Here is a 13,855-nt window from a genome sequence, read left to right as displayed (position 1 = left end):
TTCATGCTGTTATCTTGTGTGTGCTCTAAGTTGGTTCTGTAGTTGAAATTTGTATAATAGAAACCTTGAAAGCAATTTAACTGAACACCAAAGTGCATGTGTAAATTGATACTTTCAGATTGTGAGATGAGATATGAGAAGAAGAGATCACTTGTTGTATTTTAAGAGAAGGTAATAAGTTACTAAAATTGTTTATACTTGTGATGAAGGGGGAAGTAATTTTTTGTATATTTTTTTTTACTATATTCTTATTTTTTCTTTTCTATTTTTATTTCTATTTTTTCTTTCTTTTCTGCACTTCCTATTTTTTCTTTTCCTTTTATTTTTTAATTTGGTATTTTTATTTTTTAATTGTAATGTTTGATAAAATTACTATAAGAATGTAATTTCAGATTGCAAGTATTTATCTATTGTGCATTTCTGGCTAGAGACTAGATAGTTAGATAATTCTACTTTGTGTGTGTATTTGTAGATTACATCCTGCTAAGACAATATACTTAATTTCACTTTTGAAGTACTTCTAAAAATGATATCAAAAGCTATCTGGCCTGTCAATAAAAATCAAATTATTTCCTTAAATTATATTGTTGCTAATTATGACAAGTTTACTCCAAATCTGCACCAGATAATCTGAACATTAAGTACAATTTAACTTGTTGGGTTTTCTTTGGTAATTAGTGTTGGGGTTAAATTAAGAGTAAAGTGTGAGTTGACAATAGAAGACAATAGGTTTCCCAGAGGAATTCTAAGTATTATGGTGTTAATACATCTGGAAAGCATTACCCTGAGGAAAGCTATAATATTTCATGAGAAAGTAACTTTGCATCTATTAACTTTGTGAAGTCACAGTCATAACCAAATTAAGTTTTCTTCTAGAAAGAGAAGATTCCTATCAGAGGATCCAGGAAGCAATAAACAAGGTGGGCATATCCAAACTTGTAGTATTGTTGCTGTTCCTGAATTTTGTTTTAGACTTTGTTAGACATGCTTTTATGAATAATGTGCTAAACTTTGTAAGCTAAAAGTTCTACATGGGTAACTTCTTTCTTTTCACTGAAAGATCTGTGTAGTTTTAATATATTTATACTCAGTTGTTGAAGAGAGGTTATTTTACCGTGAGGTTAAGGCTTCTTTTACAATTACATCAAAGTTGTGTGAAGAAGCTAGTAATCAACTATGAAAACCCACATTTTGAATTTTTAGCATATCATGGAAATTGTTACATTAGCACAGATTGGCTTAAGATGAACAGTTCCTGGCTGCAAAAATAAACTCTTTGTTCCTTCTGCAAAGGAATAATTGTAAGAACATTGTCATTGACCATGGTATTATTTGTCTACTATTTTATGTTATGTTAAAATTCTCAAAGTTTGGCAGACTGTTAATTAACATTCTGAGATATTTTGGCCATTTGTATGTGGTAACTATGGGGACATTAGGTCTACATGAACAGCATATTTGGTTCAGATTGGAAATTTGAGATTCATGTCAGGCGTAATTCAACTTGAGTTTGTGATTCAAAGTTCAATGGCAATTCAGCTGAATTTGAACCACTTGAAGATTCAATTAAAAAATAATATTTTATAATGGGGAACATTCAAAACAATGAAGGTGCTTCATTGTCTGACAGCTGGCAGGGGTCATTAACTGCCAGTTTGAATTGGATACCTGGATGCTTTACCATAATAATACCTACAATATGAACCTATTTTAGGGTACAGATGGTATGGATGAATAATGGACAACACAACAGGCTTAAAATTATCCAACAAGGAGGCTATAGAAAAATTGGCTGAACCAATGAAAACATGTCCTACACCAATTTACAAACACAACTTTCAAAAACCTTTTTTAAAAGTTAACCCTTTCTCTTGCTTTTCTGGTGCTCAGCTTGACATGACAATGCAGAATGATGACTATAGGGTGTGTAGTCATTGCCTCTGGTCACTGGGGTACAATATTTGGGTCCAAAGTGGACAAAGAGATTTCAATACAGCACAGACACCTTCTCTGTATCTTAAACAAGCAGCACGTTTTAGCCATATAGCCTAGGTAAAATACACATTTGAGTTCAGGAGGCATTACAGAGGCAGTGACAGAATGTGACCGGATGTTGCCCCCCTGTTATTGTCTCATTAAGACCTCCTGAAGGCAAACGTGTATTTTCCTTAGCCTCTGCAGCTGCTTTGCAAGCCCAGGAAAAGGTGCTACTTCTTTAAAATACAGAGAAGGCATCCATGCTGGATCTGAAGCTCTTTTGCTCAATTTGGATGCTGATATTGTACACCTCCAGTAAAGGGAGTCAGGGTACTACCTGTCTGTCCATCAGCACGATAACTCAAAAAATTGGAACAAATATGACCAAATTTGGTTTGGGGGAGAAGATGCAAAAAAAGATGAAGTTTGAAAATGGGCCAGATCTGGCTAAGAACTTTAAAAAAAAAAAAAAATTCCCAATGTTTCCAGGCAGTTGGGCAGCAGCATGGGAGGGTGGGCGGATTGTGATTAGCCCCTTTGAACCCCCCTTCCTCTTCATTCCCGTTCACTTGACTCATAGCAGAGCTGCTATTAAGTGGTTGGAAAAAAAATCTGGAAACAATCTCTCTATGCTTTCCCTGGCTGCCTTCAATTCAAAGTGCTGGGGAATTGAAACTACTGATTTTCAATAGTATTTTCAGAAGAGGTTAGGATCAATTCTGATTATTTCCCTGTAATCAGCGGTGAGGGTGGGGAATCCTTCACTTGCTATTCACGTCTTAAGAGTTAAGTATTCCTAATTGCTGTTAAACATTTGCATATAGTCTCCCTGAAAATATTAAGAATGGATCCCCTTAACCATTCACCCTGACTGGAAGGTAGATTTGTTACTCCTTCAGATCAGTTCTAATCTCTCTACTGTATTTCTTTCCAGTTTGATATTGAGAAAAAGAAGCTCAGAATTTTATACATGCACATTCTCTGTTATATGAAGTGCTTCAAAGTGGTGGCCTGTTTTGATCCTGGTCACTTCAGAGAGATCTTGTATATAGAACAGGAATAAGGTAAGAGCTGTCTTATCCTTTGCATCAGATAGCAAATCAACTTGAATAGAATCTATCTGGTAGGAGAGATTAGAGAAATGTGCTCTAGGAACACAGCAAAATTTCCAGATCATTTTCTGGGGCAACTTTTCTCAATTTAGTGCCCTCCAGGTATTATTAGGAATTCTGGGACTTTTTTTTTTTTTATCCACTTTCAATCGTGACCAATTCTATGGAGACTGCCTGGACGAGTCCCTGCAGTTTTCCTGGCAAGGTTTTTTTGGAAGTGGTTTACCACTGCCTCCTTCCTAGGGTGGAGCCCAGCTGGCAGTTGCAGGAAATCAGGTCTCTTCCATTGCATTGCATTGCGTCCAGCATCCGGCAACCGATTCCTGTTTTCCTGTGCAAGGTGCCGCCAGCATTTTTCCTCCCCCCTATTTATCTACTCACGCTTTCAAGCTGCTAGGTGGGCAGGAGCTGAGGGCGCAAAACAGGAGCTCACTCTGCCACATGGAGCTTAGGCTCGAACCACTGAAGTGCTGACCATTTCTGGCTGGCAACTTCCAGCATCATTAAGCTGCTGCACCACTGATACAACTGAATCAAATTCAAGTCAGTTGCTCTGATGCACCAATCATGCAGGAATGGTACCATCCCACTTCAAATAATGTCCCGCTTCCTGGTTTGAATGTATTTGATGAATTGGTATCCCTCTTTCAATGTGTACAGTAATACCTTGGTTCACGAACGCCTCTGTTCACAAACAATTTGGTTCACAAACAGCAGCGTTCACAAAATTTTGCTTCCATTCACGAACTCCGCATTGGGTGACGAAAACGACCCATGGCCATCTTCCCTGCTCTGACACGTGGTCGTGGGTTCCTCTAGGTGAGATTGCGGTCACAGACAGACACTTGCTGTGAAGCTTTTTGGTGTGCTTTTTAGCACATACACTACATCCAGTATGGCTCCAAAGAAAGTGCAGATCAAACGTGATGGTAAAAAGAAAGTGCAGAGTGGTAATGAAGGTGACAAGAACGTGCAGAACGGTAATGAAGGTGACAAGAATGTGCAGAGCAATAATGAAGGTAACAAGAAAGTGCAGAGCAAGAATGGTAAGAAGAAGGTTTTGAAGAAAATAACCATTGAATTGAAGAAGGAAATTGTAGAAAAGCATGAGCATGGTATTTGTGTGACTGATCTGGCCTCGGAGTACGAGATGGCAAAGTCGACAAGCTCGACTATTTTGAAGAATAAAGATGCCATCAAAGGAGCTGATGTGGCAAAAGGAGTAACAATGTTAACCAAGCAGAGGACACAAGTGCTGGAAGAGGTGGAAAAACCTGTTGACAAACAAAATGTTGAGGAGCATTCCACTGAGGAAGATGAAGACAGGGAGGAGGTTAGCAGTGATGTGATAAAATCCATTATGGAAAAATGGAATGAGTGCCAGGATTTCTTTGAGAAGCACCACCCCAACATAACTGTAACAAACAGAGTGTTGAATCTGATGAACGATAACGTGGTCTCTCATTTCCAGAGGGTTATGCAGTGCAGGAAAAAACAAGTGACATTAGACAGATTTTTCACCAAAACTGAGCCTGCAGCTAAGAGACAAAGAAGAAAGGAAACCCCTGAAGGAGATCTCCCCGATGTCCTTATGGAGGGCGACTCTCCCTCCAAACAATAACCGCCTCCCCACCCGCCTTCCTGTCCTCCACGCCAGAAGTCACCTCAAGCAAGGTTAATGTTCTCTCTCTTCATACTGTACTGTACTGTACTTTGTTTCATATTTTTGTGGTTAAAAAAAATACATATGGTTCAGAACGGATTAACCTTATTTACATTGAACCTTATGGGGAAATTTGATTCAGTTGGTGACCAAAATCGGTTGGCGACCACGTTTGTAGGGGTCAGAACAGATTAACCTTATTTACATTGAACCTTATGGGGAAATTTGATTTGGTTCATGACCAATTCGGCTCGCGACCAGAATCGTGGAACGAATTAAGTTCGTGAACCGAGGTACCACTGTAAAAGAAATCCAAAGTAGGTTATAAAATAAAATTGAAAGAATAAATCACAAAAGCCACAAGCATAAGCTTAACAAAATTTTAAAAGAGGGAATAAAAAAAATCACAGATTAATCAGGGTTGGGGGAAGTTTGGCTTCATTGGAGGTAGAAGTAGACTGCATGACATCAGGCAAGTTTCCAGGGGTGAGCATTGCCTCTTTGTACTGACCAGCCATCATCCTTCATAGACTGGGGGAACAATCTCAACCTGCTTAAGGAACATACAGGGAGGAACATGGGCCAGCATAGCAGTTAATTGAGAGAGACCATATTCCTGCATAATGAGACTCTGCCCTCGAGCTGTTAAGGAAAATCCAGGCAATGCTGCTTAACTTAGTCATTACATCTTCTACTGATGCCTAAAGCTAACTGCAGTTGAGACCACTGTATATTTTGTACCAACTATTTATAGGATCCTGTGGATTTTCTCTCTTACTGCCAAATACATGAGATCCCAGTGGGGTTATTTAAACAGGCAAGTACACTGCAGCTAGGATGCCAAGGCAGAACTATGGAAATGTTGCCTCCCAACAAAGGAAAAGTTTTGATTAGCTTTAATAATCAGGAAAAGGAAGCTTCAGTTGCAGTGCTTCCAAATTTAAGCAACGCATTTGGTGTATTTTTGATACCAGAAATATAATACTTAGTTGGAACTCCAGTGCAAAAAAAAAAAAAAAATTGAAGAAATTAAGCACATTTAAAAATGGATTAATGCTGTATGAAGATGTTCCCTAGAGATTTGGGCTCCTATGCATATGTCCTCAAAGTTATCTTGCTTCTTGCAGCATCGCCCACTTAGTCTGCAGCTGCTTCACCTTGTTTATTTGTGCTAAGCTGACCTACTTTATCTGATTCCTTGCTTTTGCAATCATAGAAAGCATTGAGGGAAAAGGAGAACCTTTCTTTACCGCTCTAAGCTTGCAGCTTAGCTGTTGTCATTGGAAACGTCTTCTCTGGTACTATGGGCCACCTTTATGGTAGCCATGGTTGGTCTATGCAAAATTTGGTAGCACAGGAAAGGAAAACACATCCTAATTATAAAAAGTCACAAAAAACAAAAATAAGGTCTTAAAGTCTTTCAATAAATGAGATGTGTTACCTTTTAATTAAGCAAACATCAATAATGTCATATAAAGTTTAAGACCTGAGGGTTTGGTTTAATTCTAGAAATCTGTACGAAATGTTTTGAAGAAATCTGGAGTTAAGGTCAACCAACATTATTAGCAGGCTGGCTCGATTTTCATACAGATAAAGATTAAAATGTTTGGTCTGTTTTTTCTCCATCTGTTCCCTGAAAGATCATTACAGAGACTTATGAAATTATGCATAGCTTTGAAAAAATTAAGCAGTGTTTTTCTTCCCCTTACTAGTATGGGGAGTTATTCAATGAAATTGAGTGTCAGAGTAGATAAAAGGTAGTATTTCTCAACATGGAACAACATTTAATTATGAATTTGCATGTGGTGTTAGCCAATGATTTAGATTACTTTAAAAAGGTATTGGAAAGAATTTGAAACATAGTGGTACATGCAGCTTACACATTAAGAATCAATAACCGAAGATACACTTTGCTTTAACTCTTGTGGACAAATCTTAAGAACTGATGATAAAAACAATTTATAGATAGTATCATTCCCTTATAAAATTGCAATATACTAATGAAAGTCTTTTTAGTTTGTAATGTTTTGAATTTGGTTGTAGATATTTTGATTGATTGATTATGTGCCATTAAGTTGGTGTTGACTCTTAGTGACCACATAGATACATTTTCTCCATGATGATTTGCCCCTAACTTGGTCTTTCAGGTCTTCCAACAGTTGGTAGAGATTACCATATTTGATAACTTGAGCTCAAAGCTTGAACTCATCTGGTGGCAATTATAATGTTGATTGGCAGTAAAATAAATTCATTCAATTTGGTATAAAGATTTTGAGGAAATAACAGTCTTTACCAATTAAATAGAAGGTATCCTTGTGGTCCATTTTCCCCATATCTTATAAAAAGTTACATTGTAAGAAATTACTGCCTGCCACATTTACTACAGAAAAACACTACAAAGGTGAAGTACATCTTTCTTTGAATCAACATATGGTAAAAGTTATTGGCTGAAAAATATGGAGTAAAGGTGACTAAAAAGTATTATTTTAAGCTTTTCTTCTGTTAACTAAATTTTTTTATTCATCTTTAGCCTCCATGTTTTAATTATATCAAAAAGCTAATTTCTAATAGATTATGTTATAGGTTTTAAGGCTTTTGGTTGTTCCTCAGGGGACTCTTATTTTGGTATTGCCAATCATCCTGAAGATTTCAGTCCACTGGATACTACTTCATGCTTCTTTAAGCTTGCTAAAATTGGCTGTCCTGAAATCTTCTGCGTGTGTGTGTACACACAAGGTTGGAATGAAAAGTAATGTTTCTACCTCTATAACTTTAAATAGGGACATGTTTATATATTGAACTGGAAAATAATCATTGAAATGAGCTCTTTTGTTGCCTTTATTTACTTCTCCACATAATCACACCATGTGCTTGCACTTCTGCCAATTATGGACAAGCTTGTTAAATGGTTAAATATGCTGCCAAGGTCTGGGCCCGAAAACTAGAGCACAAAGGGAGAAGCAGAGGCCAGGGTGGAGACACAGAGTTTCACAGGAAACTCCAACAACAAGGCCAGTAGTGAATGCCATTCAACATTTCAGGTGTTTTTACATCAATGCATAGAATATGGAAAATAAACAAGGAAAACTAGGGATCCTGACCCAGGAAGACAAATGCGTGTGATAGGTGTTACTGTAACTTGATATTGGCAATTGGCACACAACACTGTGAAAGGCTATAACTTATTCAAAAGGAACTGACCCAACAGAAAGTGTGGGGGTGTTGCACTTTATTTAAAGAAAAAATATGCTTACATAGAACTAGGAATTGGAGTATAGAATTCCTGTTAGAAGGGTTTGGGTAAGAATAAAAAGGGAAATAAAAATGTTACTGTTGTGGGACTTTATTATAGACCACTTGTGCATACGAAAGATGCAGATGAGATCTTTCAACATCAGATGACTTATCTTTCAAAGAGGCACATAATAATGCATAATTTCAATGATCCTGACATCTTCTGGGAATCTACCTCTGCCAAGAATCAGAGATACAAGAAACTCTTGTCCTTTTTGCTGATAATGAAAAAACTAGGGGGTATGCTGCTAAAACCTAATCCTCACAAAGAGTGAGGAATTGCTTGAAGAAGTAAAGATGACTGGTACCCAGGATATCCTTGAGTTTATGTTGTCCAGAGGGGAGGAATTTAGAAAAGCCAGACCTGTATATTGGACTTAGAAAAGTAGGTTTTGATGAACTCTGAGGGAAGTTAGATCAGATCTAATGGCTTGAAAACCTGGGGAAGAAATATCTTCAGGGTGGATGAGAAATTGTATGAAATGAGATACTGAAGGCACAATTGCAAACAATTCCTACAAGAAGGAAAAAAAAATAAGTGAAACTAAAGAGGCCAGTGTGGATATTCACAAAACTCTAAAATGCTTAAAAGAAGAGGCAGCAGGTACAGGTAGTCCTCAGTTAACAACCACTCATTCAGCAACTGTTTGAAGTTATGACAGTGCTGAACTAGTGGCACTTACAACCAGTCTTTGAAGTTCTGGCTATCCCAGCACTCCCACGGTTACATAATTGCGATCTGGGAGCTTAGCAACTGGCTCACACTTACAACAGTCGCAGTGTCCCATGGTCATGTGATGGCCATTTGCGACTTTCCCTGCTACCTTTCCACAAGTAAAGTTAATGGGGAAGCCGGCAGGGAAGGTTGCAAGTAACTTGGGTAAGTCTCCCCCACCTTGTAGCAACCACCCCCAGCCCCGGTGTGTTTGCACCATGACAGCCAGTTGCGTACCCTCCCACACTCAGCAGCAGCCATTTATCTGCCTGCCAGCTTGCTTGAGAGTTGCCTGGGATTTGCAACTTCCTGCCGACTTTCCTACTGACTTTGCTCGGTAGGAAGTTGTGAGGAAGTCCTCGCTTAACGACCCGCAATCCACACTTCACAACTGCAACCAGGACTGCGGGAATTGCCATCACTAAGCGATCCAGTCACATGGCGTTGTGCTTTACTATCACATCGCTTAGTGACAGAAATTCTGGTCCCAATTACCGTAGTTAACTGAGGGCTACCTGTATTGGAAATGGAAGGAGGGACACATTACTAAAGAAGAATACAAAGTGTCTCCAGAAACTCTAGGAACTGGGTCAGGCTAAAAGTCAGAATGAGCTGAGAGGTTGTTTATATGTGTTAGAAACAAAAGGAAAGCAAATGAGGATGTAGGTCCATTGTGTGGAGAAAGAGATGATGATGGTGAGAAGGCAGAAGTTTTTAATTTCTATTTGTCTATCTTCCCTCAAAAGATAAATGGGGCTCTCATTGGTCATCATCATGTCACTGAAAGAATGGGAATTGCAGCATAGGATAGATAACTTAGTTAATTTGAATGAATTCAAGTCTGCAGGGTCAGGTGGATTACATCCTAGGTTACAGAAATGGACTAAGGGAGATGATTGTAGAATAGCTCTTAGAAATCTTTGAGAAGTCCTAGAGGTCTCATGAGGTCCTGAAGTATCTGAGGAGAATGAATGTCATGTTCATTTTCAAAAAAGCTAAGAAAGAAGACTCAGGAAACTAGGGCTCAGGAACTACCGACCAGTCATCTTGATTATTACACTGGACAAGGATCTCTAGCAGATTATTAAACAACATATTTGTGAGCACATGGGTAGGCAAGCTGCAATTAACAAGAGCTCACATGGGCTTGTCATAAACAAATTGTGTCAGACTACCTTTATCTCCTTTGATAGAATTACTAGCTTAGTAATTAGGAAATACCATAGATATAGTTTACCTCAGCCTAGGCAAAATTTCAAAAGACTTCAGTATTCCTGTGTGACACCACTATTTGTGAATTGTATTGGTTGCCAGTTGATTTCCAGGTGCAATTCAAGGGGTGTAAAGCCTTTCACTAGCCAGTCCCATGATCCTTATATATGGTGGACCCCAGCCATACTGTTCTGACTTTATATATATTAGTATTATGGTATTGTGGTTAGTGAGTGTTACTAAAATTTGAAAGGCCAGAGGTACTTGTGACCAACTCAGATAAATATCGCATCACATCTGTGCCCATTGCTCATTATTTTTATTCACATGTTTAAATAACATATTTTAGTATTTCCACTCACTGTGTAATGTGTTCTCAGATTGAAAACCATAGTTTTTAAGATCTCCTGAAAAGGAGAAGCAGAAGAAGTTAAGAGGTGGCATGATTGTGAAATGCATGTATATATCAAATATTACCAAAACTCCATGACTGATCCAGCACGAGTAGCAGCAACCCAGACTTGTAGACTCAGTTTCAGACTTTAAAATTCAATAAGAAGCCTTCATTATAAGAATTTTGAAGCTACAACTGACTGCCTTGTCAGGTACCTTCAGGCTAAAATTTATTGTGCTCTTCCCTAATTTTCTGCACTTTGCAATTTCTCCTATACTGTTTACTTACAATTAAACATGACCTTGGTGTGGCCTTTTTCAGGGAAAAATTGGCTGCGAATGACTTCTAGGATATAACTTCATGTAAAACAGTGAGTAAGAGAAAGACATATTTAATTTATTAACATTTAGGTGCTAGCCTTCAAAACAGAGGTAAAACTTGGAGGCCAAAAGAAATCATTTCCTTCAAGATGGTGCCTCTTAATCCTTCCAACATTATGCAGAGCACGGACTTTAATGGTGTGAGGGCTGCCTAGTAATTAGTGGGTTTTTCTTTTTACATCACCTGTTTCTATTTTGTGAATTTATTATTTTGTTTGTCAACTGCCTTGAGTCCAAGGAAGTAGATAGTATATAAAATTCAGTATAAATAACTACGGTCTTCTTCCTATCTGGTCTGATAAAGCAGCTGGATTTTTTCTTTTTGCTCGTGCACAGTTTTCTACCTTTTAACAAGCTCCATTTGGCTCAAAGGCTTCTCCAGACCCCAAGCACCTATCATGATCTATTCCAAAATTCAAATCCCTTACCAAACTACTAGTGAATCTTCCTTGTCCTTTTTGTTTTCACATTGTAACCCTCTGTTTCCCTCATTCTGATCTCTTCTGCCTCCCTAACATTTCTTCCCTTTTTGCAAAATGTTCAACCAATTTGTATGCTAAGTCCTGTCCTTAGCTGCCTTAGCAATAACAACTCTTTTATTTATAAAATCACCATCCAAGATTGTGGAATTATAGAATGGGAAAAAGCAATTTAGGCCCTTGTTCAGTAAACAGAAATACCAAACATCTCTACCGTATGCAGTCCAGCCTTTGCTTGAATAGGAAGTTTTTCACAACATTCAACTGGAATATACTTTCCTATAACTTCAGACCATTATTTCATGTTCTGCATTCTAGGCTGAGAGAAAAACACTTGAGCATCTTCTCAGGTCCTCGAAGACTGATATTGTATTCCTATCAGTCCCTCTCCGTCTCCCATTTCCCTTCCTCATAAGACTTAAATCGCAGTCCCCTGATCAACTTCATTGCCCATTTCCAAACTTGTTTCAATTTCTTTGTATTTTTTTTTAAATCATACCCAGAATTGGGGTCTGCCCAATACAAAATATAGTAGGACTCTTAAGACTCATGATTTGGAAACGACGTTTCTATTTATGTAGCCTAAAACTGCACCTGCCTTTTTAGCAAATGTTTGTAACCCTGCAAATAATTTCCATCCTTTAAATAGGCTATATAGCATTTTATGGTTTAATTCTAAACATATAGTCACTTTGTGTGAGATGGATGGCTATATAAATATGATAAATAAATAAATAAATAAAATATATTCTCTTTTGAAAGATTTTTGTCACTGTCTCCTTGTATCTGCCAAGTCTCAGTGGTGTTCCTTATCTCAAAATCCAGTAATCCCATAAATGTATTTGAGATAACTGTGCATGTGTGTATATTGATCAGCACATGTGGAAAAGAGTTGCAGAAACAATATCTTGATGCACATCCATCATCTCATTTTGGAGGCATTAGTATGTTGTAAAAATGTTACATAAATATATTTCTGTTATTCTGTTCTGCATTTTTGCTGAAACTAGCACTATGCAGATGTGTTAAGCTACAACTTCCAGAATTCTCCACCTGAATTCTAATGATGTCAGAATATAAATATAGATGCATATATGGGCACATGGGTATATCCCATTTTCCATTTCCATTTTCCACCAAGGGTGTCTATGTTTATTCCCTGTCTTTGTATGAAGGTAATATAAAGCCATTTAATTTCTGAAGTAAGCTTTCTGGTATCCGTAATTCTAATGATGTGCTTTCCATGTACAGTGGTACCTCGGTTCACGAACTTAATCCGTTCCGCGACTCTGGTCGCGACCCGAATTGGCTGCGATCCAAATCAAATTTTCCCATAAGGTTCAATGTAAATACGGTTAATCCGTTCTGACCCCTACGAATTTGGTCACCAACCGATTTTGGTTGCGACCCGAATCAAATTTTCCCATAAGGTTCAATGTAATTACGGTTAATCCGTTCTGAACCATATGTAATTTTTTTTTTTAAACCACAAAAATATGACACAAAGTACAGTACGAAGAGAGAGAACGCTAACCTTGCTCGAGGCGACTTCTGGCGTGGAGGACAGGAAGGCGGGTGGGGAGGCGGTTATTGCTTGGAGGGAGAGTCCCCCTCCCTACAGGAAGCCACGACCTCGTGTTACGCCAGGGAAAATGGCCGCGGATCCTGTTCGTCACCCGATCTGGCGTTCGCGAACGGAAGCAAAATTTTGCAAACGGTCCTGTTTGTGACCCGAATTGGTCGTGAACAGAAGCATTCGTGACCTGAGATACCACTGTACTTACATGATGGCATATAAAGACCATGATTTAGAGCAAGATGTATAATTGAGAAACTTATGAATAGCTCTACAGTTTACAAAGGATTCCATTTTGTACTTGTTTCACTAAGGGGCGGCAGAAGAGGTCCACAGGATCTGTCAATATTTTGTAACCAAATGTCTCCCTGCACCCACCAGTGCAATGCAAGCTTTCTGAACCCAGTCTTGAGGCTCGAGCACTGTGCAGGGTTTTTGTTCAGTTGGGCATTTCTTGAATTTTAGACTCAGGATTTATATTGTTCCCCCTGTCTCTACCCTCCATAATGTGCATTATTTCATTTTTATTCTAAATGGAGTAAATTAGTTAGCTGAATTTGGGACTACTCTTAATTCATTTTTTTGCATATAGACGTAGCCATCCCAAGTCTTGCCCAATACTTTGTTTTCAACCTGAACTTAATCCTTTAATATTAATAGTAAAGTAACATAGTATAATATGCATGTATAAATACTAGTATAGTATTTACTATACTACAGCCAGTTTGGTTTAGTGGTTAAGGCACCAGGCTAGAAAGCAGGAGACTGTGAGTTCTAGTCCTGCCTTAGGCATGAAAGCCGGCTGGGTGACTTTGGGCCGGTCACTCTCTCTCAGCCCAGCCCACCGCACACGGTTGTTGTTGTGAGGAAATAGGAAGAGGAAGGAGTATTAGTATGTTCACTGCACTGAGTTATTTATAAAAATAATAAGGGCAAGATAAAAAATCTTTAAAACAAAAGTAACAGCAGTGCACGTGAAAGTTTGATCAAAAGTTCATCAGACCTCCAGGCTGTTTCAGCATCTATTTATATTGGTTGGCTATAACTGTATGG

At 38.2% G+C, this 13,855-nt stretch overlaps 1 protein-coding gene across 1 annotated transcript; it reads left to right on the top strand.

The window, feature by feature from the left end:
• Window positions 1-595: 595 nt before the first annotated feature.
• Window positions 596-4,710, top strand: LOC148213765 (uncharacterized). Its single transcript, XM_088130175.1, has 2 exons — window positions 596-920; window positions 2,912-4,710. Exon 2 carries the CDS (start codon window positions 3,985-3,987, stop codon window positions 4,708-4,710), a length of 726 nt encoding a protein of 241 aa, XP_087986301.1. The 5' UTR covers window positions 596-920; window positions 2,912-3,984.
• Window positions 4,711-13,855: the final 9,145 nt, after the last annotated feature.

The sequence above is a fragment of the Python bivittatus genome, unplaced genomic scaffold, assembly GCF_059951505.1.
Source record: "Python bivittatus isolate LINGU-HERP-01145 unplaced genomic scaffold, Pbiv_v1 ctg000850_np1212, whole genome shotgun sequence".
Classification (NCBI taxonomy): domain Eukaryota; kingdom Metazoa; phylum Chordata; class Lepidosauria; order Squamata; family Pythonidae; genus Python; species Python bivittatus.
Note: the sequence above shows the minus strand (reverse complement) of the source record. Positions and strands in the feature narration are given on the sequence as shown.